The sequence below is a fragment of the Lacerta agilis genome, chromosome 4, assembly GCF_009819535.1.
Source record: "Lacerta agilis isolate rLacAgi1 chromosome 4, rLacAgi1.pri, whole genome shotgun sequence".
Classification (NCBI taxonomy): Eukaryota; Metazoa; Chordata; class Lepidosauria; order Squamata; family Lacertidae; genus Lacerta; species Lacerta agilis.
Genome location: NC_046315.1, coordinates 71,509,502 through 71,535,550, shown reverse-complemented (window position 1 = coordinate 71,535,550; position 26,049 = coordinate 71,509,502). Strand labels below are relative to the sequence as shown.

General features: G+C 43.1%; 1 protein-coding gene across 4 annotated transcripts in view; it reads right to left on the bottom strand.

Moving 5' to 3' along the window:
• UBE3A (ubiquitin protein ligase E3A) overlaps positions 1-18,945 on the bottom strand; it is a 36,810-nt gene extending 17,865 nt beyond the window's left edge. Inside the window, exons 1-6 of one of the 4 annotated variants that reach the window (XM_033147537.1) lie at positions 18,466-18,945; positions 16,856-16,970; positions 10,001-10,068; positions 7,592-7,755; positions 5,420-5,534; positions 3,349-3,393 (exon numbers count right to left, since the gene is read on the bottom strand). In XM_033147537.1, coding sequence (XP_033003428.1) covers positions 3,349-3,393; positions 5,420-5,439 — 65 coding nt within the window. In that variant the 5' untranslated portion in view covers positions 5,440-5,534; positions 7,592-7,755; positions 10,001-10,068; positions 16,856-16,970; positions 18,466-18,945. The remainder of the gene's footprint in view (positions 1-3,348; positions 3,394-5,419; positions 5,535-7,591; positions 7,756-10,000; positions 10,069-16,855; positions 16,971-18,465) is intronic. The other 3 variants (XM_033147535.1, XM_033147536.1, XM_033147533.1) reach the window with 3 other exon arrangements.
• Positions 18,946-26,049: the final 7,104 nt, after the last annotated feature.

Genomic DNA, 26,049 nt, shown 5'->3' with positions numbered 1-26,049 from the left:
TGACTAGAACCTGGCTTCTCCAAATAATATGGACTATGAGTCTCATAACTCTCATTATTGGGCATGCTGCTGAGGCTTCCATGCCTCATATGTAAATATATCGGTCTGCATTATAATTCCATCTGCCATACTATACTAAAACATTTTTCCCCCTAGTTGCCAGTTTTTAACAGGGATATTAAATGGTTAAGCCAAGTTCAAATCAAGGTTTAAGATTCTGGCTTGCTCTTAAGCTGGTGACCATAGTTTCCTGGTTTGGATGAAACAGGGAACAATGGTTAATTAGAGACTCAATGATGAGAACTGATGATTAAAGAACTCAATGATGAGTTTCCAATAGCTGATCTCTTAATGCTTCAGTTTTGATGGGTAGTACACGGAGCAGAAATGCTCAACATTTCTGCTAGTCTGAGCAAAAACTTGAAGTTATGTCTCAAATAAAATTGTTAAAATATTATTGGGATCATTCCAATTCACCATCGAAGTCAAGACTACAGGAGTTGTAAATCTCTTACATAGAACACGTCTGAATAAATTATTTAATGAAAACTGATGTCTCAAAACGTAGTGCTCACTAGGCTAAGAATATATAAGTGAACTCGAAAACACAAACTCTCCATTTTATTTGGAATTATTTTAATTCCAAATAAAACCTTCCAGAACGACCCCATGCAGATCTTTATGATATGGACCTAATAACAAGACTTTGCATGCAAAGGACATTCCAAGGAGAGAATATTATTTGATATTAGCCATGTTGTAAGTACTTGCAGTTTAAAACAAATAAAAAACAAAATAAAAACAACCTTTAAGTGTATGAATCCTCACAAAATTCCCCTTAGTTTCATAAAGTAATTTTTTCTAGAAGAATTGGGGGTTTGTGTTCTAAGAAATACTAGCCTAGCCCCTGTTCCAAATGATACCTGCTATACAGATTTTAACAATTTATACGAACAAGGAAATAAACTAAGCGAAATAGAATGTGTAATTACATACTGATATTCTTGAGATGATTTATATCCCACACATATATTGCAACTGGACTACTCAGCACAACTATCATTACTGCACAATTACATTATGGCTGTTTGCTTCTGAGTAGTTTTCGCTGGGACAGTTATGATGTTGAAAATCCTAAAGGGCCTGGGACTAATTATCTGAAAAACTGCCCAATCTTGTTTGAATCTACCTATATATTGAGCTCTTCTACTAAGTGTTACCATCATGAGAGCAGGTGGTTAACTGAATAGGGCCTCTTCCACTGTGGCCTGCAACTTTTGGAATATCACTCCATGGTATACCAATGAGGTGCTGAGCTGTAACTTTTTAGGTGCCAGGCAAGACAATAATTTTGTCTCCAGCTTTTGATGGCACATGATGGATTCTTATTTTGTGGTTTTGTCTGTGGTTGCTGGGTCTGCTTCTTGGTTTTTTTTTAATATCTTGTTTTAATGTAAAAGGAACAGACACTACTCTATATTCTGGAAGAACTGTTTTTGGAAGACAGCAAAGGAAACAAATACATTGTCAAATTTTATGGGAATCCACGAACTGGCAATTAAATACAATATATTATGAGCCTGACAATTCTTTTACTAACATCAGTACTGGTTTGGCAAGTATTTTATTATCATTCTTCAAATGCATAAATTAGGAATTACTGAAATCTAACTAATGAACCAGTGTTAGACAGAGTTAAGTGACACAATCATCTTGAGTTTAGTTACATATTAATACTAAACCATGGTTTAGTGCTGTGTCAACGAGCCCAAAGCAAAGCCTTGGACTCATACACATCTCATGCAGTCAGGAGAATGACTTTGCCAGCACTTTCTTTCCATTTCCCCAGTCCTACCTTGTTGTTATGTGAGAATCAGAGATTGTGGTTTAAACAAACTTTGGTCAGTTATAGAGCAAGCCAGCTTCAAATCATGGATTATGAAACTGGCTTGTCTAACTGATTGGAGTTATAATCCTGGATCTCTGGTTCGTACACAAGCCGGAATTCGAAGTAACAAAGTAAACACTAGTGAAGTCCTTCTCCTAGCTGTGAGGGAGGAGAGAGGAGTATGCAAACTTGTAGCCTCACTTGGGATCTTTCCTGCTTTCTATACATACATAACCATGGTTTAGTGTTACATGCAAACCAGCTTTGCTACTCCCTTTAGCTCTGAAAGTCACAGTTAACAAAAAAGAAAGGTAAGGCGAGGAAGCTGGTTAAAAATGCCTGATATTTTGACTCATTTCCCCCTTGGTCCTCTTTCTAACCAAGTTACACATCAACAATATTTGTCATCAGTTGTTTCCACGCTATCAAATCTGTTAGAGCAGGAAGAGTGTTAATTGCTTTCTTCTTTTAAGTATTATCTAATGAATGGATTTTGCCCACTTACAAACAGTTTAACTCCATATTAGCAGTTAATGTAGTTGAGCCATTGTCCATTGGCAAATAAAAGAATCTGATCTAATAAAGAAGATGGAATTAAATTGCAGCTGTAGCTTCAAAAATTAGATTATTTCAAGTTTAAATAATATGAAAAGCACAAGTATAATGAAGCAAATTATTTACAGTTATTAATACTAGTATTACAATGTATAGCCTGCCTTTCAACCCGGAGGTTTCCAATGTGGTCCATTACAAAACAAATATATAGGTAAATATATAAATCACCACAAAAAGCCACACAGAATATAAACTAGGTACCACAAATCAGAAACACTGAAAAAACAAGAAGCAGAAATTACAAACAGTCCGATAGCTAGACCAGTACCTTTTCTACTCATGAGCCTGACCTAGTATTTTCTGTGTCACTAAACAATTGGACACTGCTTAATTTTAGTTGTATATAATAAGAGTTGACGAAGCCTCTGGTTGTGATCCAGAGCAGTCATTTATATTCCCATACAGAATGAACACATGGCTGGTGATGTGCATTTTTCACTAGCACAGTTTACCTGCCAAGGCAGCGAGCTGTAATTCACCTTTAGGAGCAGCTTGCGTTATTGGTTCTAGGAACTGTCATAGCAAAAACATCAAAGAGATCTATGGATTGGATCCTTGCCAAGTTAGTTGCACATAGATCCCACTGAAATCAATGGGAAAAGTCAAGTCATGAATAACGTGATTTCCCATTGATTTCAACATACCTAATCTAGGCAAATGATCGTGTTCTCAATGTACCTAATCTGGGAAAACCATCATGTTGAAGAGTGAACATTGAATAATTTTTCTCAAGTACAACTTAAAGGTAGCTGTTGAAGAATGGAGGTAATGCAACTCTGATGTTGCATCTGGGTTTCACACAAAATATACCAAATGCACTCTTTTGATATGCTAGTTATACTTACATTCGGCTAGCTTCAATATTTTCAGAGTGAGGTTCTCCTGGTGATCTGTAAAGGTTTAAATAAAAACGTGAACATTTCGTATGCAGCTAAGAGGAAAAGTGATACAACTAGCATATTATGTGATTCATTAATACCAATAACATTCTCTTAGAAGTCAGTCCTACTGATTTCAAATGAAAGTTACCTATAGATTAAGGCTGCTTACAACCATACAAGCACAGATATAAGCTGCTCATCATACACTCAAGGCTGTCTACTTTTGCAATTATCAACTTTTACATATTGTACACCTCTTTCACATAGTACTTTCTATTCTCACATCAAATGCTTCATCATTGTTTACAATACTTCCACATTTTTAACTGTCCCAATAATTTGTCACTTTCTTATTACCATTATTTTGCCAGTACCAGCTCAGCTGAGCTATATTAGTTCTTGTGCTATATTAAAAAGTGGCATTGGTATGTTTCTAGATTCCAACAAGCCTATGTTTCTAAGATTCCCAGAAGCTCAGCTGACAGTGTTTTATTATTAGTAAGTATAAAGCAGCTTTTTATGTTGTTCAGATATCCAAAGTTGCATGTTGAGACCCCGCAACCACCCACTCGAAGAGGAATAAAAACACTAGGACACAGGATATAAGGTTAATGTTATTGGGCAAATTTTGGCCACAACTTTATTGGTTACAGAATGTGAGCGGTATTGGCTTAGGCATTGAGTAGACCAGACTATATCTGACTCCCGCCTGCTGTGCAGGAAGTCTGGTATGGGTAACCCACTGGTAGGGGAGCCCTGTCGATGCAAACCAACTTGAGCTCCCTCCAGGGTTCCCAAAGGGGTTGTGGCATGGCCCCAGCCCCGCCCCGGGCTTCGGATGAGATCCACACCCCCGGATTCCTTTAACAGAATACTGACTGGATGATGACGTGGCTGGGATCCCCCGGGCAACACGGGACAATGTCCCCCGCCCCCCGGGGGGATTGGGCGGCCATGCGGTCCACCGCAACTCCTCCCCACAGGTAAGTGGAGCGGACTTCTGTGCTAGTTAAAACTTGATTCTACAACAGTGCTGGTTTTCTACAAGGACACAGTCTTTTCTGTGATGACCCTGCATTTGTAGAATACCCTCCCCAGGGAAATATTTTGACCTCTTCTTTAGTCTAGCCAGCACTTGAAAAAATTATGGCACTGTTTTTTAAGAATTGTTTTATCTGCTATCTTTTAAATGTCATTTTATTGAGTTTTTTAAAAAATAAATATTGTGGAATTTCAGTATATCAGTGCTGTTACATGATGCTGAAAACTGCCTTGTAGAGCATATTAAATAAATACAGTGTAGAATGTATCTGTTTATTTGAACAAAAGCTTCTTAACATTAAACATAACATGCTTAAGAAGTTTAGAAAACATCAAAGTTATCATTATTTAGCTCACCCCTGCCAAAACCAAAAGGTTGGCTTTTGTTTAATAAAATTTCGTTACAAATGCTTAGTTTTCAGCCCCGAATAGCACTGCAGAAAGCATGATCGCAATACACCCACCCACTAATCTGAACACTGCAGCATGAGCTAGCAATTTTATATGGTGGCTCAATTCCAATGCCACTCAAAGCAACTTTTCCATTCTGCAAGAAGTTGCCTCCACTGTAACTCCTAGGATAGAAAAAGTAAAGGCACACAAGTCTGCTGTACTTGGCAAGTTCACCAAGTTTCTGGAACAAAATAATTGTTTTAGCCAAATTAAGCACCCATTGTCAGCAAGATACCATGAAGATCTCTCCCCAAATCTGTGCATTCTTTCATTTTCTTCTAAGGTCGGACTGTGGTGGACTGCTTCTGGCAATTACTGAACCAGAGACAGTCTCCCCTTTATAACAACTCAGGGGGGACAACATTTTATAGAATATTAACACTGATATTCAGAGCTAAATAAAGAAGGGATAGACACTTCAAAAGTATTTGCCTCGATGGTGTCCGCTAAAGACTACTTGCTAATTAAGCTGTTATGGAAGCATAAAAAGCATTATTTGCATTTGAAACACATTTTTTTAAAAAAAGTTCATGACATTTACCTTTTACAAGCTGTGGCCATTCGGTGACATTGGGGTGATCACAATTTTGTGTTGTTGATTAAAAACAGGTTGTCGCTGGTCCTCTTGTGCTGGGCCAAGCATAGGCTTAATAGTGCTAAATGAATAAAGTTATGCTTAGTTAAACATTCTCAAATTCATGTTTCAAACTAGGCAATTAAACGAACAATTGTGATCATTACCCAACATACGCGTTGTGTTGCAAGAAATCTTAACACAAATATATATAATAATTCTGCAGTCAAAACTAAGTTCCAGCCTTTACAAATCAACTTTTGAATTTGTCTAGATTCAATGCAAGACATTTCTCAGAGTCCAGTCGTAGTTGGGCAGTTCATTAAAGTCAGGCTATTGAAACGAAATCCATGAAAGACAGAAATGATGATGGCCAGAAAACCTTTTGGGATGGAGAAGATATATTTACTTCCACTACTGGTAGTGTTTAGCCATACATTTTCACTCAGGTTTACAGTCATGCCTGGAGCTCTGCATTGCAACTGTGCCTAGGAGAGCTTTCTACCAATTCCACTACCCTGCATTACTTTAGAAAGCACCATCTTTAATGATGGCTCAAAATATTAAGCTGGTTTAAGGTTAATTCCGAAAACTGCTTTCTGATGTAGGTCATAAGAAAACATGTTACAATAAAGATCTAGAGATTGCACTTGTTCCCTATTGACCTCCAGGATCAATTCAATGTGTGGTTCATGATAAAAAAAATATCTACAATAGGCCATTTCCAGCCTTGTGCATTACTATGAAATTTTAAGAGTGTCCTCCTTCATTATTCAAGTGTCAACTTAGGAATGTAAGGAAGTGTACAGAGGTGGCTAACCTGCAATTACAGGTTACAGGTTTACCCTTGAGACTAAGACAAATCCATACATTTCCTAGAAGGCATATTATCTTTCATATAGGTTGATGGCCGGAAGGTCTATTTTAATATTGGTAAAGGCTGTATTTCTGGCATCACCCACTTCAGCCTATGAGACGAGGCCACTATCCAACACATATCTTTGTAAAATATGATACGGACACCAGTCACCATTTATTACAATTTATTAGTAATTCCACCACAAGGTACTTCACCACTAAATTCAGCTTTAGTGGCCATCAAAAACTTCAAAGAAAAAAAAATACAGCCTATTACATCCATGGCTCTTCATATACAAGGGAGATGCAAGAACCTCACCCCTTCTCAGACCTGTTTTTGCAGACACCAAGAGGCAGCTGGTGGGTAGAATGCTGATCCACTCCTTTCTAATTACAGCAAGAACAGATGTATGGACCCTGTCCCTCCATGACATGGGGTGATTAATGAGTAACTGCCTATTTTTTAGAATGGACTTTTGAATCCCAGTAGTCCTCTCACAGAGGGACCCAGGTGGCGCTGTGGGTTAAACCACAGAGTCTAGGACTTACTGATCAGAAGGTCGGTGGTTCGAATCCCTGCCATGGGGTGAGCTCCCATTGCTTGGTCCCAGCTCCTGCCCACCTAGCAGTTCGAAAGCACGTCAAAGTGCAAGTAGATAAATAGGGACCGCTCCAGCGGGAAGGTAAACGGCGTTTCCGTGCGCTGCTCTAGTTCGCCAGAAAGCGGCTTTGTCATGCTGGCCACATGACCCGGAAGCTGTCTGTGGACAAACGCCGGCTCCCTCGGCCTATAGAGCGAGATGAGCGCCGCAACCCCAGAGTCGGACACGACTGGACCTGATGGTCAGGGGTCCCTTTACCTTTTTAGTCCTCTCACAGGAAACACCTATCACACCAATGTCTTAGTCTCTCAGGACCACTTCAGACATCACATTTTTAAGTGTATACGTCAAGCATCTTAGATGGATGCCTTAAAAAATGTGAAGTATGAGTGCAACGAACACGTGCTTGCAAACTGTATGTATCAAGAGACCTGAGACTGGCTGAACCTTCCTGCTGAGTGTTTACTTGGTGGAAACGCGGGGTTTGATTCCATGAGATTTGCAGTGGCCCCCAGACGGCTTCTCTTGACCTTGACAAGCTTTAATAGCCATTGTTCTAAAAATTTCCCACAATGCAAACTAATGAAAAACACAGGATGAAAATAATGCAGTTTACAATGGTTGGACTCTTCTTTTCAGCAACCCATTTATAGTGGACATTTCCATTTCAAAATTTTACCTGTCAACTGTCTCCTGTGATCTGGCTTCTCTGGTATAAGATGTAAGGCTGATCTTCTACTCTGTCATGTCGCTGTCAGCCAGTGATTATTCAGCAACACTCGTACCCACAGCACCCCGAGGCCACCCACTGGCTTTTTGCTCTCCAGCTGAAGACTTCCATTGCTGAAACGGAACCAATTAATGTCTTACCTAATCCTATAATCTGATCTTATCTGTTCTTACGCACAAAATTTTAAACCCTTAACCTGAAAAAAAAAATCACTAAATTTTCTCAACTCACTCTTTCCAAATCTGAGGAAAGTAAGAATGACCATAAAGCATTTGGCAAATAAGAATATTCTGAAGTATGAGTGATATCCAAATGTGGTGTCCCGCTTGCACAACAGACATCTTCTTGTGCAAACCGGACTTAAGACTCCCTTTCTTTCCCCTGCAGTCCCCCATTTGCTTTATAGGGATGGGGGGGGGCAGGAATGGGGAGGAGAGGAATAGGAAATTCTGTTGCATCTACTGGTGCAGCACTGCATCTCTCCCTATAAACATTTTTTGCAGAAATCTGAAGCAATGTCTGCACCCAGGTTTAGGATAGCCATGCACATCAGAACCCCGTTTACAGAGCGGAGCAGATGGATAGACAGCAGTGTTTCCCTAGCTAGCAAGACCAGTGGTCAAGGATGATGGGAACTGTAGTCTGAAAACAGCTGGAGACCCAAGTTCAGGAAACCCTGTACTAGTGTTTTGCTGCTGACCTAGTCCCGGAACATATTTATTCTTTGCCCATAGTACCCTAGAATAGAAACACTTCTATTTATTTCATCATAGCTATTATCAATTTGCAATCCCTGTAAGTGATTGCTCTCTATGTATAAAAAATGTGATGCCTTTGGGGTGCAATGAAATATACTTAAAACTGCCAGAATCCCTTGGCCAAAAGCCAAATTTCATCATCTCTTATTTTATTCAACGGATGAACACATTTTCCAAGAAGTGAATTTAAGCTTGAGAACATGGTGCTCACATGAGCCTTGTGCCCTATATTCTATCATCTGGATAGAGCTGGCCCTATTGTTATACGACTTTCAGCTCTCCAATTACATAACACAAAAGTCAACTAGGGACCTAAAATAAGAAGCATGCAACACACACCTCCAAATCCTCAAGCTGAGTGTTCAGAATGAAGTTGTGCAAGGAATGAATGCATGGTCAATAGTGATCAACCCTGCCCATCTTATTAAAGTTGGGAGCAACTTTCTGGACAGCAAAGCAGGTGGGCTGACCCAGAGATGCTGTGAGTGCAAGTGCAGCTGAGCAGTCACTGGCCGCCACCCGAGGTTCCAATCTCAGAAATCATCCAAGAACTGACAGATTATGCATGTGAAAGCAGCACAACAGACAAAGAACAGTTTAAAAGTAAATTCAGCTAGAAGTCAGCTTTCATAATCAGCGTCATTCCAACATAATTTTCCTTTCACAGAATAGCCGATATTGGGTGCAAAATACAATTTTCACAGTTAAGACCACCAGTAATTTACTGTCTGCAAACACCATTCGCTTGCAAAGGCTGCCTATTCATTTTGGTTGGGAGTGGGCTGGAAGGGGCACCTACAAACAGGTTTTCAATACGCAGAATGCATCTAAGTGTCTGGACTGGGCAACCCTGTAAAGGAGATACAACTGTCTTGCTCTCTACTTAGGTGTCTTATCTTAGTGCACAAAGGAAATAATTTGGTAAGATTAAAAGTTGCTGTTGTATTGGATATTTTAAAACTCCACCAACAGCAAGCAGCATGTCTGAATTTCAGCATGTATTTCATCATGCAATAATAAAATCAGAGTGCAGTTAAAACTAGCTTGCTTTGTGGTTTTTCTGTGCTCCTTTTCTACCTGAAACCAAACTAAAACTGGTTACTTAATATAAGATGTTAAAATAAATTGAATTAGTACTGTTTCCAGGAACATGGTAGCAACATAAGGTTTTTGATATTTAGCCAACTGACAAAAAGGTGATACTGGAACAGAATAATACCAGATGAGCCATCAAAAGCGTTCAGACTTACAAAAGGTATACCGTTCATTATGCATACTAAAAGTTCATTCAGCAGGCTGATCCAATTTATATTCTGTCCACAAGCAACTAGCATACAGTAGTCAAGTTATTCTGGGTTTGTGGAGCAACTTGCAGGCTACATCATTCATACGGTTAGCCTGCTAATTAATGGAAACTGCAAAATTTCGAAAGACCATTGCACATGATATGGCAATCAAGTACTCAAGTATTCAGCGCTTCCTAATACTTTCTTAAATATTGTTTTCTTTCATAAATTTGTTCACTGTAAGGCAGTTTTATTAAGAGAAATTATTTCTGCTGATAAGAACACAATACCTAAGATACAACTATTCTACTTACCATGTTCTTCCAGTACTTCAGCAGGTTGCTCTTGCACGTTGCCAAACGGCCTTCAATTGGCTGCGTACCTAAGATATAATATCATGCTTCAGTTTTTTTAATCAGTTATATAAATATTAAGATCGTCTAATGCATAAAATTTACATGATGCTCTTTTAGAAGTTCATTTGTGCTGTACTATTTACTGCACTCAAGATGAAAAAAAATGATTGTAAAAAAAATATCTAAAAAAACAAATGGATTTTTACGCTTGTAAATGGTTTTTAAGTACTGAAAGTCCCCCCCCCTAAAAACAGCCTTCTTAAAATTAAATGTAGATCCAAGAATGTTACGCCAGTGTTTATAATTTCTTTAAATGATCACCTGTCATGAACACTGGCCTGGTTCACATGTCACATTAAACCATAGACAAAATGACCTGGTTTCCTGTGAAGAACCGGCATGCTTCTGCTCATGGTTTGTTTGGACAGAAACAAACCATGAGCTTAGATTCGGATGATACAACAAGTCAGACCATGCTTTGTTTCCTGACAGTAGCAGGAGTGGGAGAGAAGCAAACTGTCTGCAATTTCAGCAGCTTGTATCAGCATGCTGCTTGTTCACATTAAACCGTAGCTTAAAGTAACTACAACAAAGGGTTATAGCTCAGTGGTTGCAGAGCACATGCTTAGCATTCAAAAGGTTCCAGGTTCAATCCCCAGTATCTCTGGGTATGGCTGCGAGAGATCCCTCTCTGAAACCTTGCAGTCACTGCCAGGAGACTATAAGCTACCGAGTCAGATGGACCAATGATCTGGCTCTAATTCATAGCCAAGTTCTTTTGTACGAAATAAAGGTGAACTGTGTTTTATAAAACTTGTCTGATTTTGAGGTTGAGTTTTCTTTTTGATTATGTTTGTTATGCAAATGACAAATGAGCCCTTGTTAAGAGAGAGAGAAAATACTATCTTCTTCCTCACTAGATCATCATCAAGTAGGCTATACCTAACTGAGTGTACTTGCATTTCCTATTTTTAAAGCTCTGTATCTGAGCACTGTGATTTCGCTCAGATCTCATTATGAACATTTATAAACAAGTACACTGGTACCTCGGGTTACATACGCTTCAGGTTACATATGCTTCAGGTTACATACTCCGCTAACCCAGAAATAACGCTTCAGGTTAAGAACTTTGCTTCTGGATGAGAACAGAAATCGTGCTCTGGCGGCGCAGCGGCAGTGGGAGGTCCCATTAGCTAAAGTAGTGCTTCAGGGTAAGAACAGACCTCTGGAACAAATTAAGTACATAACCAGAGGTACCACTGTACACAATACCGGCTAGGGCATCTCTGTGGCTTACCTGGAAGGGGGGTAAGAAGGTTGGAGCTGTACAGATGCATGAGCAGGAATGCTGGATTGGCTCTGCTGGTGCATCTGTGCAGCCCCAGGCTCACCAATGCCTTGCTCAGTCCAGCCTAGATGTTGGGAGAGGGGCTCCGCCACACCACACTGGTCACTGCTGGAAGTACATTTCCTTCTAGAAAAATTAATTACTCTGCCTTAACCAACCCCAGCTTCTGGGAAGTTTGGAGGGCTTAGCTTTTTAAACAAAGGCCACATTCTCATGTCACACTAAACTAAGGCTTGCCACAATATGCATGAATAACCCCGTGAATGTTTCAAATCATGTGGTTCTCCCACGCTCCCCTGTGTAACCAGAGTAACAACTTCAGAGGCATTTACTTTCAGTTTCCATTAAACTCAACTTGTCATTCTGGTTTATCACAGGATTGTGGTTTAACACCAACTACGGTCAGTTTCAAAGTAAGCCAATTTCAAACCATCGGTTATTAAGTCAGCTTATATAGAAAATGACCACAGTGATAAAATATGATCCCAGGTTCAAACAAAATGACAAGCACAGCTTAAAGGGAAATGAAAGTAAAAGCTTCTCCTTCCAGATGCATGAGAGGGCAGGACATGAGCATCTAAGGATTGGTTGGGCTTGCTTTAGTTTTTGCATTTCATGGTTTAGCCTGATGTGCAAATGTGGCCAAAGACATATGGGCCCAAAAGTCCATATTTAGAAAATGTGTATCACAGGCTTCATCACAGACCCCAGGGAAGATTACAATTCTGAAAAGAGTGAGCACAAGTTTGGGGTTGTTCACTGCTTTGTTTCTAGGGTTCACAAGGCAATAGAGTTAGGCAATAGTAGAGAAGGAGTGGAAGTAAAACAGAAAGCAGCAATCTGGATACAAAGTCTAACCTTCCATATAGTGTTCTATTCATTTACAACAAATATGACTAAGCAGCTACATTAGCCAATTAGTATACAGCACGGTTTAGGAAAAATATTGTCAATGAGGGATTAGATTTAACTCTTCAATGATCCCATTGCGACCCTGAAGTATTGTACCTGAAAGCTACCTGGAATAATAAGTTGCAGTTTTACAAACTTTAAAAATAAAGCGTAAAAGTAACGAAATTCACACAGGAGGAAACCCAGCAAGCTGATTAATCAGGAATAAAAAACCCCTAAAACACCCAGGCAAATAGGCATGTTTTGACTTGTTATTGGCACCAGTCACATGTCTAAGGGAAGGACATCCCACAAACAGGGTACTACCATGTCACCACATAGGAGATTTCTCCTGGTGGTAAGCAGAAGAGAAGAGAGAGTAATAGGGGAAATCTTCAGTTTAGAATTAAATTGATTATAGACATCTGAGGACAGGCCAGAGAGATTTTGGATCTTGTTTATTTTCACAAGCTAACAACACATCCTTGTAGAATTCTATGACATTTTATCTGCACAATCAGAACAAATTTCAGGAACCAAAAAGTCGTATTGAAAAATACGACTTTTGAGCTGGCTGGCCCCAAAATGGCAACTACACATACCGTTTTGGCAAGTGTAACCCTGGTTTAAGGAGACATTTGGCTTACCACATTTTTCACTCCATAGGGCGCACCTAGATTTTAGAGGAGGAAAACAAGAAAAAAAATTCTTTTCTAGCGAGAGCCGCACAGAGCATGTAAGCGGCTCTCCCTTTGCTTGCTTTACAGTGAGCTGTTGGAATGTTCATTGTTATATGAATAAATAAATGTACTGTATTGGCCTGCTGCAGAAAAGACGTTAAAATGGGCCCGGGCAGGTGTCTCTAAGGAGAGCCTTCCACAATCAAGGGGCCACTGCAAAAAAGGCCTTCTCACTCATAGGCATCCTCTGTGCTTCAGCCAGAGCAGACATGTGAACCGGGGTCTCCACTGATGGTTTCAGGGCACAGGTAGGTAGATATGAGCAAAGGTGTTCCATTAGGTACTGAGATTCAAACTGCATACAGTTTTTCTACAGCAAGCCACTAAATTGGTACTTTGTGGGCAACAGAAATAGAAACTTCAGAGACACTTCTGGCTGTGTCACTATAAAACAGCTGGTGGCACAAAACGATTACTGTCCTCCATCCATTTCACATCCAAACTGTTCCTTGTAACCATCATCTCTGCTACATGTTCCAAAGCAGTGGCAGTCCTGCTACCACAGAATAATAGTGCAGGGTGGGAAGGGAGGCAGTCCTGCTACCACAGAATAATAGTGCAGGGTGGGAAGGGAGGGAGGGGAGAGAGAAGGAAGGAAGGAAGGAAGGAAGGAAGGAGGGGTGAGGGAGAGAGAGAGAGAGAGAGAGAAGGAAGGAAGGAAGGAAGGAAGGGGGGAGAGAGAGGAAGAGAGAGGGAAAGAAGGAGGGAGGGAAGGAGGGAAGAGAGAGAAAAGGAATGAATGAATGAAAGGGGTGAGAGAGAGAAGGAAGGAAGGAGGGAAGGAAGGAAGGGGTGGGGGAGAGAGAGAGAGAACGAAGGAAGGGAAAGAAAGAGGGGGGAAGGAAGCCTGCTCTTCTGAGAGGTGGTGGTGGGATGAGCGTCCTGTTGCCACCTCTCGCAGGGGCAACCGCGTCTCCCTTCTCCCCAGCTCACTGTGGGGCGGGTGGAGGGAAAGCGGCCCAGACAGAGCCCTCCCACACCGCTTGCCCCAAAGCAGCAGGGCTAGGCAGGAGCTAAGCGTCTCCTGCACAGCCCTGCTGCTCCAAAGCAAGCTGCAAGGGAGGGAACTGGAGCCCTCCTTCAAGGCTTTGAAGCAGCGAAGCTGGCCAGGAGCGTCTCCTGTGCAGCCCCACTGCTCCAAAGCAAGCCGCGAGGGAGGGAAATGGAGCCTTCCTTCGAGGCGTTGAAGCAGTCTCCCTCGCGGTTCGCCCCAAAGCAGCGGGGCTGGGCGGTTGGCAGCGGAGAAGCCCGATTTCGGGGTGCTCACCCCTCCCCTGAGAGGAAGATCAGCCTGGGCTTCTCTTCTTCTCTCCCCCCCCCCACGCCGCCGCCAAAGCCACTGCCAGTGCGCTCCGCTTTTGTGGGAATTTGAACCCTGGTCTCTCAGGTACTAGTCCAACGCTCTAACCACTATGCAAAACTGGCTCTGTTTAAAACCTCCACAACTGTTAAAACTGTTAACACTAAAGTGTAGTGCCCAACTAGGTTGTGCCCTACTATGGATTTCTGCAGCTACCCTGGCTCTGAATCTCTCCCTTCCTATTAGCAGAACATTCATTCTAGTGGGTAACTGCCTAATGGAGTTTCTCTAGAACACTCAAACATCAGCAAATGAAGCCGACAGCACATTCGTTGGCAAAACTGCATGAAGATACACAAAACACCAGGAGGAGACTGAAGAACTTAATTTACAACAGAAATATTATTTGCATTATCCTGCATATTTACTCTAAACTGCTTTGCATCTACGATAAAAGCAGATAAACTTTTCTAAATAAAAATGGCATGCTGGATACCACAACCCTGAAAATAAAGTTAAAATCCAACTGTTTTTTGAAAAAAAACAAGCAGAGAAAACAATTAAACCCTACGTCACACACACTTATTAAGGAAACACAGGAGTTCAGAAATGGTCTAACATTTTGTGCCAATCTCAATTTTTCTATACATAAAACAAAACCAAGTCTTTACATTTCTGCAGCTTCCAATAACAGCCTAGTTCGCACATAATGCTACACCATTGTTTGTTTACTCTAACTATAGTTTTGTTTTAATATGTGAAACCAGCCCAGCAAACTATGGCTTGTCATCCTCTCAAAGCCCAAGAAATTTGCTTAACCATGATTTGTTTGGCTACCTTAACTAGCTGCTTGCCAAGCTACAAAGGCACGAGGCAAGAACAGCTGGAAAACAAACCAAGTTATGGAGAAAAAAGCCATGGCTTGTTTGCTAATCTGCTACAAAATTTGTGGCTTGTTGAGCAAACCGTGGTTAGTGTAATGTGCGATCACAGCCACAGTCAGGAAAGTTTAACAGAATTTGACTGTGATAAGCCCTTTTCAGGTGTTTTGATTGCCTAATATGTAAATAACACACACAAGAAGGGGGTTATATATCGTTTGTACAGTTTGGAACCCTACATGTGAGAGCATGATGATCTAAAGCAGCAGGTATCCTCTACTCACAGAGGCTGCCCACTTCAGATCACTGATCATCTCATGCTCATGTACGGCTCTATCTCGTATATGAAGTCAGGAATATTTAGCCCTCAAGTTGTTGCTTAACTTAAGCTCCCATCAGCCCCAGCAAGTCAGGGATGATGAGCCAACAATAAAAAGGAGGGGAGAGATATGATGGGAATGGAGAAAAGCCTTACAGCAAAGGCATCTGAAAAGACATTTAGGGCTCTTTCACAGCGAAGGAACTAGTTGCACTAGATATTTTTTCTAACATGTGGATATCAGACTATAGAGACATTTCCTTTATAGTTGCTGTGCTTAGAATAACACCCACAAATATAATATATATTGCCTTAAGTATTTTGAAATGTGAAGATAATATTACATTCCCCAATCCAGCTCTAGTTGCTTGTGTTGCATGCAGTAGCAACCCCTGAATCAGAATACATACCCCATGCATTTTATACTTTCAACAAATACTTGCATCCACTTGTGCACACATATCTCCTTTGCTGGAGAAAACTGCTCTCACTTTAGCAAGTGTTCTCTGCTTTAAGGTCCCACTTGGGTATTACTATTTTGAAGTCTGCCAGAATCAGGGCAATACATACAAGATGAAAACTGGTCACCAAATGGATCAGGCTTATTTTTAACTCCCTCCTACTTCAGAACCCCTCCTGATCATACAGTTAATCCTTTTTGCTGCAATGGAGGGGTCACCCAAGCTAAATTACAACATCAAATCATGGTAGTGGGGATTCTATCCTTAGTGAAGAATACTGGGGACGGATGCAAGCCACACGTTCCCCCCCAGAGCTATTCAACAAAGAGTGAAACTTTCATCACCCTCAACCTCCCAAGAATATCCCAATAGTTGAGACTGGCATGCCTACACTGAGACAGCTGAAGGAAAAGAAGTGGCATAGATCTGGCTGTAAGAGTTTCCGTCCCTTAATCAAAAACCCTGGACTATGTTTAGGGGTTGCTGTCATCAGATTCAGCAAACACTGCCACTAAAATCCACACCTGTGACACATTTATGGTATAAAAACTGTGAGCAGAAAATTTCTTTAGCTTTAAGTTAACTATATTATCTTACATACATCATTAGCACCAGCTTGGTGTACTTTTTCTACTCCCTTCAGTCAAATAAATATCTAGTATGGGTTTATTTCCCTGTCAGACTTGTTCCTCAACCTAACTTCCAGAGTTTTACTAAGTGCATTTGGACTTTTAAAAAACTAGCACAGGGGCATGCTACTGGATCAGACAGCTGGATGCATACATATCCAGCCCTCCACGAGCCACTTTGACAAGTGGGCGGGACTGCCCACCTGTCAGTCAGCTAATGTCATATGGTGTCAGGTGATTGTACCTTCAATCCACAGCGGCAAAGGACAAAATGGTGCACACTCTTGTGCTCCCAATTCTTCCTGCATCAGACTGAATTCAAGCTGCAGCTGCAAAGGAAGAAGTAGCTGTGGCCAGAACTGCAAAGAAAGAATCTATAAGTCAGACATGGAAAAGGTGGATGTGGCTCACCAAAAATAGCTTGGTGGGCCAACATTTTGAGGCTCAGTGGGCCTATCAGATCCATGGACTGGAGGCTCCCAGCCACTCATCTAGCACACAGCAGCAAAGTGGTGTGGAGTTAACCTGAGCTTGATTTTGCGATGCTTGAACATGCTCTAAAATTGTGTTCACATTTTCCACGTTTGAAGAGATGTATTTTAAAAGTTAGTCAACCTCTTACTTCTGATCATCGTTTTTACAGAACACGGAAAATAAGTCCCTTTACTAACCATATATACTGCCTTGCATAGAGGTTACCTGAGCTAAGGTCCTGCTTTCTAGCTGGGAAATTTTCAGAAGTAACAGAACTGCCACTGCAGAAGCCCAAATCTGAATCCAAGCAAATCTGCCCAGAGTTTGCAATTTCTTTAAAGAACATTTAAAGAAACATTTGTTATGGAATGTTTCTTTATAATGCTACATGAGGAACAGCTACAACGTTTTACGCCAATTTCAGTTTAGGCACCTGCATCAAGCCTAGGATAGTAAGTAGTGACAAAAAGTGAAATGGACAGCATCAATTATCTGATTAAACTAAGGGACGGAAATGTGGCCTCTAGTCACCCAATTTAAAAAACGAAACAAAACCTTGTGGGGAAAGTGTGCAAATTTCTGATTTCTAATTCCACTCGGAAACCGTCAAGCTATGCAACAGCTGCCACAAAATTCAGCTCGATGGCAACTACACACAACCACAAGAGCCAACAGACATGCTACCCACGTGGACCGGGAGTCCGCTCCTAACTCTCAGGGACAAATGTTGCATGCAAACGTTTGACGGAAACCTGCTCGCAGGAGGATGAACAAAGGAAAAAGCAGGTTAGATCAGGCCAGCAGAAGCAACGGAATAATACACATCCCACCTATATATCATATATTAATATATGTATATAATATAATATCCGAGTGCACTGTTGAGGGAACAAGGCTGCAGGCTTATCAGACCTTTGGCCCCACTCGAGGAGGCAACTTTCCCGTCTTAAGGCCTTGATAAGCATGTTTTGTCTGGGGCGGGCGAGCGAGCGGCGGAGGCACTTACGATGCGCAGCCAGGCCCGGCTCCCGATACGCGCGCCCGGGGGCTGCAGACACGGAGCACCCGGCACTTTTGCGCTTCCCCCCCCCCAAAAAAAACCCCAAACAAACCCGCTGCCTCCCCTCACACTGTTGCAGAAAAAAAAAACACCTGAGCAAAAAATAAAAATAGAGAGAGAGCCAGCTCTTGGAGAAGCTGTGAACGGCGCTTCCCCGCCCGCCTCTCCTCCCTCGCTTCCCCGCACAAGGGCGAAAAGTGCGGCCGGGGAAGGGAAGGCCTCCTCAAACCCACGACCTCCCCACACACCCGGGGGGCTGCGAAGGGGAAGCAAGTGCCCGGGGCGGGGAGAGGCCGCCCTTCTTTCCCCCTGATACTCACCTGGCGCTGCCGCTTCCCGCCTTGGGCCCAGCAGGCGCCGCTTGCAAGCAGGCCGGGCTGCCCCTGACAGCGAGACGCCGCCGCCCCTCCTCTTCCGCGTCGCCTTCTGGCCTCCGCCGCCGCCTAGCCTAGGCCGCTATGCCGGAGCGCGCAGGGTGGTGGTTGTGGTAGCAGCCGCCGCTGAGGGCTGTGAAGGAAGCGGAAGGCGCTAGGCCCGGCCCGGCCCGGCTAGGCCTGCCTGAGAGCTGAGTGGGGGTTGGGGTGGGAAAAGGGGAAGGCCGCCTAGGCGCTCTAGGCGTGCGCGCGGCTGTCGAGATGGTTGGCGATGGCTGAGCAGGGGCCTCCGCGCTGCGCCTCCGCCTTCTCCCCCCTCTCGGGGTCACCCGGAGCCCAGCACCACCATGTTGGGAGGGAGGGAATTGCGAGAGAAAGAGAGAAAGAGAGAGAGCGGCCGGGCAGGGGCAGGGAGAAGGAGTGGGAAAAGAAGAAGGGGGGGCGGGGGAGAAAAGACCAGAGGCACGGGTGTCAAGCGCGGCGCAGCTTCGGAGGACTAGCAGGGAGGGAGGGGGTGGCCCAGCATGCACCGCGCGCGGGGCACCGCGGCTCGGCGCTCTCTCTCTCTCTGTCTCTGTTTCTCTGGCGAGCTCGGCCGCTCTGCAAGGACCCCGGACCATAGAAAGAGGGAGGCAGGGGAGGGGAGGGGCCTTCCTCGCCGGTAGCCATGTCAGGAGAGGCGTCGGCTTCGCCACCGCGTGGCCTTTTCTGCCTTGTCCTTGCCATGCCCATGTTTCTCGTCTGGTTTTGAGCTGCAGGGCAGCTCCGTGCCTTGGAGCTGAGGCAGGCGAGGCGGGGTGAGGGATCTGGCAGTGGGGAGCCTGCGAGGGGAAGAAATGAAAATCCCCGGATCAATAAAATCAGCCCGGGCGTTCAGAAATGTTGACATTCACACAAGAGTGCAGATAACCACCGTTATTTGTACTCCTTCTCCCCATGGTGCAGCCATGCTCAGAGCGGCTCAAAACAACATGCAGAATGCAATAAGATAATCTCCAAGAAGTTCACTTCGTTTGTGTGCATATATTAATCTATTTATGTTCGAGGTCCTTGTGTCCCAGTGGTGCCTGGTGCTCTTGGGGGCTGGTAGATCCCAAGGCAGGGAGACACAATGCTGTCAACGAAAAGCTGAGCTAGGGCAGGGCTAAGGCTGATGGCATAGTGTCCCGTTTGCCCTATGGACCAACCTCCAATTTGCCAGGCACCAGGCACATTTTGCCCCTGGCTATTAGCCTTGTGTGAGTGCTCACTAGAAGGACAGATCCTGAAGTTGAGGCTCCAGTACTTTGGCCACCTCATGAGAAGAGAAGACTTCCTAGAAAAGACCCTGATGTTGGAGGGCACAAGGAGAAGGGGACGACAGAGGATGAGATGGTTGGACAGTGTTCTCGAAGCTACTAACATGAGTTTGGCCAAACTGCGAGAGGCAGTGAAGGATAGGCGTGCCTGGCGTGCTCTGGTCCATGGGGTCATGAAGAGTCGGACAAGACTGAACGACTGAACAACAACAAAATTTGCCTTGTGACAAAGTGAAGATGCACGGGCAAGAAGATGGTGTCTGACATCACCATCTAGAGGTGCATGCCTAGGGATCCTTGGATCTTGACTCTTTTCACACACCTGTAGAATTCTATCCATTATATTTTATCTGCACAATCAGAACGAATTTCAGGAACCGAAAAGTTGTATTGAAAAATGGCATTTTGTGGCCCCAAAATGGCAACTAGGCATTCCATTTTTGCCACAGTAACCCTGGTTCAAGGAGCCATTTGGTGTCTAGCTTATATATCGATGAGTTTCTAGCTGTGTCAACACTGCCCAGGGCAGCTTTACCTTTTGGCCATTCACAACATTTACCTCAGACTAACTTGACACATGAATGTGGACTTTCATTCAACACGTTTTGGGTTCTGACCAACACTTAATACAGTGGTACCTCAGGTTACAGATGCTTCAGGTTACAGACTCCACTAACCCGGAAATAGTACCTCAGGTTAATAACTTTTCTTCAGGATGAGAACAAAAATCGTGTGGCGGCGGCGGGAGGCCCCATTAGCTAAAGTGGTACCTCAGGTTAAGAAGAGTTTCAGGTTAAGAACGTACCTCCAGAACGAATTAAGTTATTAACCCGAGGTACCACTGTATAGCGATGTCTCTAACCCATTTTTTCCTGGAAGAAATTAAGTGGCTTGTGCTGTTTCAAGCTTTGGTGGAACACTGCATCATAGTTTGAAATCGGCATATAGATTATTGTAGCAGAGGAGGGCAGCACATCTGGAAGCTACAGGGGTTTTGCAGAAAAAAGGAAATACAGTATTTCTAGGAAGACATTATGTGAGCCTCTTCATATGGTCAAAACAAAATAAAAACCTTCCTTCCAGTAGCACCTTAGAGACCATCTAAGAATGTTCTTGGTATGAGCTTTTGTGTGCATGCACACTTCTTCAGATACGTCTTCATATGGTGTCACCCTGAGATGCACGCAGAAGGGAGCTTAGCTTATATATAAAACTTATCACAGAACGTGGGCGGGTTCTTGACACACAGTAGATGGTGGCTAGGAGAATATTATTATTATGGTTTGAATGCTAATAATATTATGTATGTTAAAAGTATAAATGGATAAAGATAAGATGTTGATATTTAAGCATTCATTTTTATCCCCCCAAGTTTATTTACTACTGAGCTTGTAGTTTATCTCTTGCTAACAGTTCTGTCCTAACTATTGTTACTTAGAAGAATATCCCATGGAGCTCCACAGGTCTTCCTCCCAAGTAGATGTGGGTAGAATTGTAGCCGTGGGTTAGTTGGCAATCATCATCTTTTCACATTCTGTCAGGTTAAATATGGGTTTTAGTGCCAGCAAGAATGTATAGTGAAAGTAATAGCCTGTGTAAGGTCACCTTTGAAAACAAGTCAGAGGAAAATCCATAGGCTTGTGTCCTCATATGATCTGGTGGATGACTTGCAGTACCTAAACTTTACAAGGCATTCGGAGAGCAGCCGTTACATGGAGAACTCCAGGATGGCATTTGTATTAGCTGGTTGTGAGTTGTTCCTGCTGTATTTAACAGGTTGTTGTTGTTGTTCAGTCGTTCAGTCGTGTCCGACTCTTCGTGACCCCATGGACCAGAGTACGCCAGGCACGCCTATCCTTCACTGCCTCCCGCAGTTTGGCCAAACTCATGTTAGTAGCTCCGAGAACACTGTCCAACCATCTCATCCTCTGTCGTCCCCTTCTCCTTGTGCCCTCCATCTTTCCCAACATCAGGGTCTTTTCTAGGGAGTCTTCTCTTCTCATGAGGTGGCCAAAGTACTGGAGCCTCAACTTCAGGATCTGTCCTTCTAGTGAGCACTCAGGGCTGATTTCTTTGAGAATGGATAGGTTTGATCTTCTTGCAGTCCATGGGACTCTCAAGAGTCTCCTCCAGCACCATAATTCAAAAGCATCAATTCTTCGGCGATCAGCCTTCTTTATGGTCCAGCTCTCACTTCCATACATTACTACTGGGAAAACCATAGCTTTAACTATACGGACCTTTGTCGGCAAGGTGATGTCTTTGCTTTTTAAGATGTTGTCTAGGTTTGTCATTGCTTTTCTCCCAAGAGGCAGGCGTCTTCTAATTTCGTGACTGCTGTCACCATCTGCAGTGATCATGGAACCCAAGAAAGTGAAATTTAACAGGAATAGTCATTTAAAAGTTATCTAAGGTAAAAAAGGTAAAGGACCCCTGGACAGTTAAATCCAGTCAAAGGCGACTATGGGGTTGTGGCACTCATCTCGCTTTCAGGCTGAGGGAGCTGGCGTTTTTCCACAGACAGCTTTCTGGATCATGTGGCTAGCATAACTTAACTGTTTCTGGCGCAACAGAACACCATGATGGGCAGGCCGTAGACTGGGTCTTCCTGTTATATACCTGCTGGGATTGACAAGGCATCTGACCCTCACCTGAATCTCATAACTCTCCTGACAGGTGATTTGGTCTGCAGCCACAGTGTGGAAATAAAGGTTGAGATTGACCACCAGATACCAGGCACTTTACTATTCAAATTAGGCCCCAGTGTTTTGGTTACAATCCCCTTCTCAATTAAGTACCGGTAATCAATTTTAATCTAGAATTTAAATTCTCAAAACTTTCTTATTTGTTAATTCGAGCAAGTAAACTACTGCTCTCACTTCATTACAAACAGTATTTCTACCTGCAACACAATTGCAATTAACCAGCTAGAAGGATTACTTTTAATAGCACCAGTTTTCCTATAACTTGATATAGCTGGATAGTTCTGATGAACTGCAAAAGCATTTTTAGTTTGCTTTCTGTTGCCACCTTGGAACTTTTCTTTATTAGCGCCACTTTGTTTTGTATGATTCCTTGCAAATGAAGGAAAACAACTTTTCTGCTTGTATATATTGATAATAAAATTTTGGTTACTCAGGACAAACAAGATTGTACAAAAACAAGACTGGGTGCAGGCCTGGCCAGGACATAGGCATCCTAACTGTGACCTGTGTGCCTGCTTGCTTGATTAACAGCTGTTGGAAACTTCAAGGTCCCTGCTCTCCCTTCTTATGGTCTTTGTACTGGACCTGGAGACTCCAATAGAGAGCATTCCATGTCAAAAAGGAGGGCAAGTGGGCACCCTATCAAATAACAGGGCAGGAGCTACACGGAGCAGGGCCTTTTCACTGTTGGTGCCCATTGTATGCCTTGCTCTTCCCAGACCTGCTCTCTTTTAGCCTGCATTTTGGAGCTTTATAATTTAGGAAGACTTTGGAAGAACTGGTTGACAAATCTTGTCAGTCGCTGATGTATGAGCGGATTTTATTTGCTGCTATTCTGGGCTTCTGGCGCAACAGGGTTTACACCAGTGTAATAGACTTGGCCAGGATGCCAGAAGGGATACAATTTATGAGCTTTCTCCATTATCTACACAGCAGGGGGTGTTCAAACAACAGTGCAAAGGCTGAGCTGAAGCATTCCCTGCTGGTTACCTGCTTTCAGCAATAGGGGTCGCTGTTTGGTAGCACCCAATTGGTTAGCTGTCAGATTCTAGAGCTCCCTATTGGTGGCTCTTAGGTAATTCACAAAATACAGAGTCCATTCATAAAACACAGTGTTCATTCATAAATCAGTAACTTAAATCTGCATTACTATATATTGGGTGTATATTTCAGCGGTTGAACGTACAGGTTTATGGCCATGCTGTAGTGTAGTGCTTATGCGACTGTGAATAAAAGGTGGCTGGGCTCATTGTTTCGGGGTTTGGGGGGAAGAGGTGACAAAACTGATTTCCAATAAGTGCCCCCCTTTATTTCCATAACAAGTCCTTGAGTCTGTACTCTGAATAGTGACACCAGGGACCTAGAAGGTGCAGGGCTTGTCAGTCCAACCCCTCCACAGTCTCATTGGGGCTGACCTTAAGGCAATTGGAGCAATTTGACCAAATTGGGCCCCGCGTGCTGCTCCTAAGGCGCCCCCTGCACCAGGGCAATCTAGATGGATTTTATTTATATCTCTAAGATTTTGCAGACTTTGGCTGTGAACTGGGGCCCTACAAAAAAAATTCAAGTTGCACCCCACTGCTTCAAATTGGGCCCCACTGGCTAGCCCTGAGTCTCATAGTTGCTGGACCTGAGTTGTCCTGCCCTTGCATGAAGTATTGGGTTTGCAATTTTGGGAGAGAGGAGACTGCCCACTGGGGAGAGGGCAGGCTGGCGAGGCCCCCTAGATTTAGAGGCCCTAGGCTTCAGCCTACTTAGCCTATACATAAATCCGGCACTGCTTAGAGGTAGGCAACGTACTACATGGGGACCTCATTTAAGGTTGATCCTAGTGTCTTCTGATGTTGCCCCATTCTTTCATCCCATCTCATGTAGAACGTTTCCATCTCTGGCTCTGCCCCATCATCGACTCTGTTCCTCCCACCACTGGCATGCAGCCCTTCACAAATTAATCCTGAGAAATGCAGCGTTCAGCAGAAACCACTGCCTTTGTACCATCGCACAATCGAATGCCACGCAGAAAGTTGAAAATGAAACTTCAGGGGTTCCTTTTCCAACATTTCCCTTCCCTAGATTCTCACACAGGTGGAGAACATTCCTTTGTTATGCCAACTCAGCTAGAATAACTTTCCAGGATTCCTTCCTCTGGTGGTGGGTGGTCTGTTCCTCAAAATCAGCTTTAACTGTGCAACCTGAATTTGCCAACATGTGTCTGAATCCCACCCCAAAATAGAAACAGTCTGGAAATTCCCTTACAGATAATCTTAGATTAAACAAGCATTTCCAGAGGAAAACTTAAGTTATCTTGGTGATTCTTCACCAGCCAGTGCTGTTTCCTGGATACAACCACTTTTTTTTGGTTGGTTAGTGCCTTGGTAACCACTCACTCAGAAAGCTCCCACTATTATAATTATATCTTTAGAAACAAACCGGCTATTAGACCAATCTTCTTGAACTGGAAGTAATTTTCTCCTCCAGTAATTCTTTGTAATGCACTGTCCCCAGCTCTTCATCACCATCTGTCAAGCAGGAGCAAAATTTCAGCTGGGTTGCAACCCTGCTTCAAGCAGACAACTTTCACCCAAGGCTTTCTAGGCTGTGCCTAGAAATGCAGCACAAAAGGATGAGAATATCAGAAGAAGTGTGCATGCACATGAAAGCTCATACCAAGAACAAACTTAGTTGGTCTCTAAGGTGCTACTGGAAGGAATTTTTTATTTTATTTTAACAATATCAGGGTGCTTCTATGCTCTCAATACGGTTGGCAACTGCAAAAGTTTTGGGGCAGACACACTGCTGCATTTCCAATCAGTGCATGCCGTTATAACTTCCTGCTGAAATCCTTCTTGTACCATAAACCTTCCAGTTTACATTTTTTTGCCAGTTTTTCATTGCACTGTAGTATAAGATTGTCCCTCCAGATGCATATTAATAACTCAATAATATTGGGGAAGCATCGCAGAACAGCTAATAAAGCAGAATGCTGTGTGCAATATGAAATCACTAATACACTATTATTGCATCAGTGGCATGCTGCAGAATACCACATGAGTCTGGAGGGGCCCACAGAGTGGGAGAAATGTTATAAATACTTCTTCCCCCACCTCTACAAATTGCACCATCTTTCTGTTGCTTTTCAGATGTTTGGGAATCAGGAGAGACTGGAGTCTTCCACCAAACGTAGTTTGTCAACAAGATTCCAACTGGTGCCAAATGCAGGTGAAAATTCCGTCTCGCTGCTGTCCATCTGCTGCCTTTATAATAGTGGCCGCAGGCTGGCCTTGAATAATACAGCTGACCTCGTGAAAGCCGTTTTGGATGTGGTTAAGAGAATAAACATAGCAACGATGCAAATTGTGGCCCCAGGTCAGTTTTTTTTGCTCAGTGAAAAAGTACAGTTGCCTGAGAGCCTTGCAATTATAGACAGAATCGCTGAGCTTGCAATAATATGAGTCAGGGTAAAAGTGAAGCTGTGCCACTGGGATTATATTATACCGTAACTCAGAAAGGTTGTGCTGACATTGTTT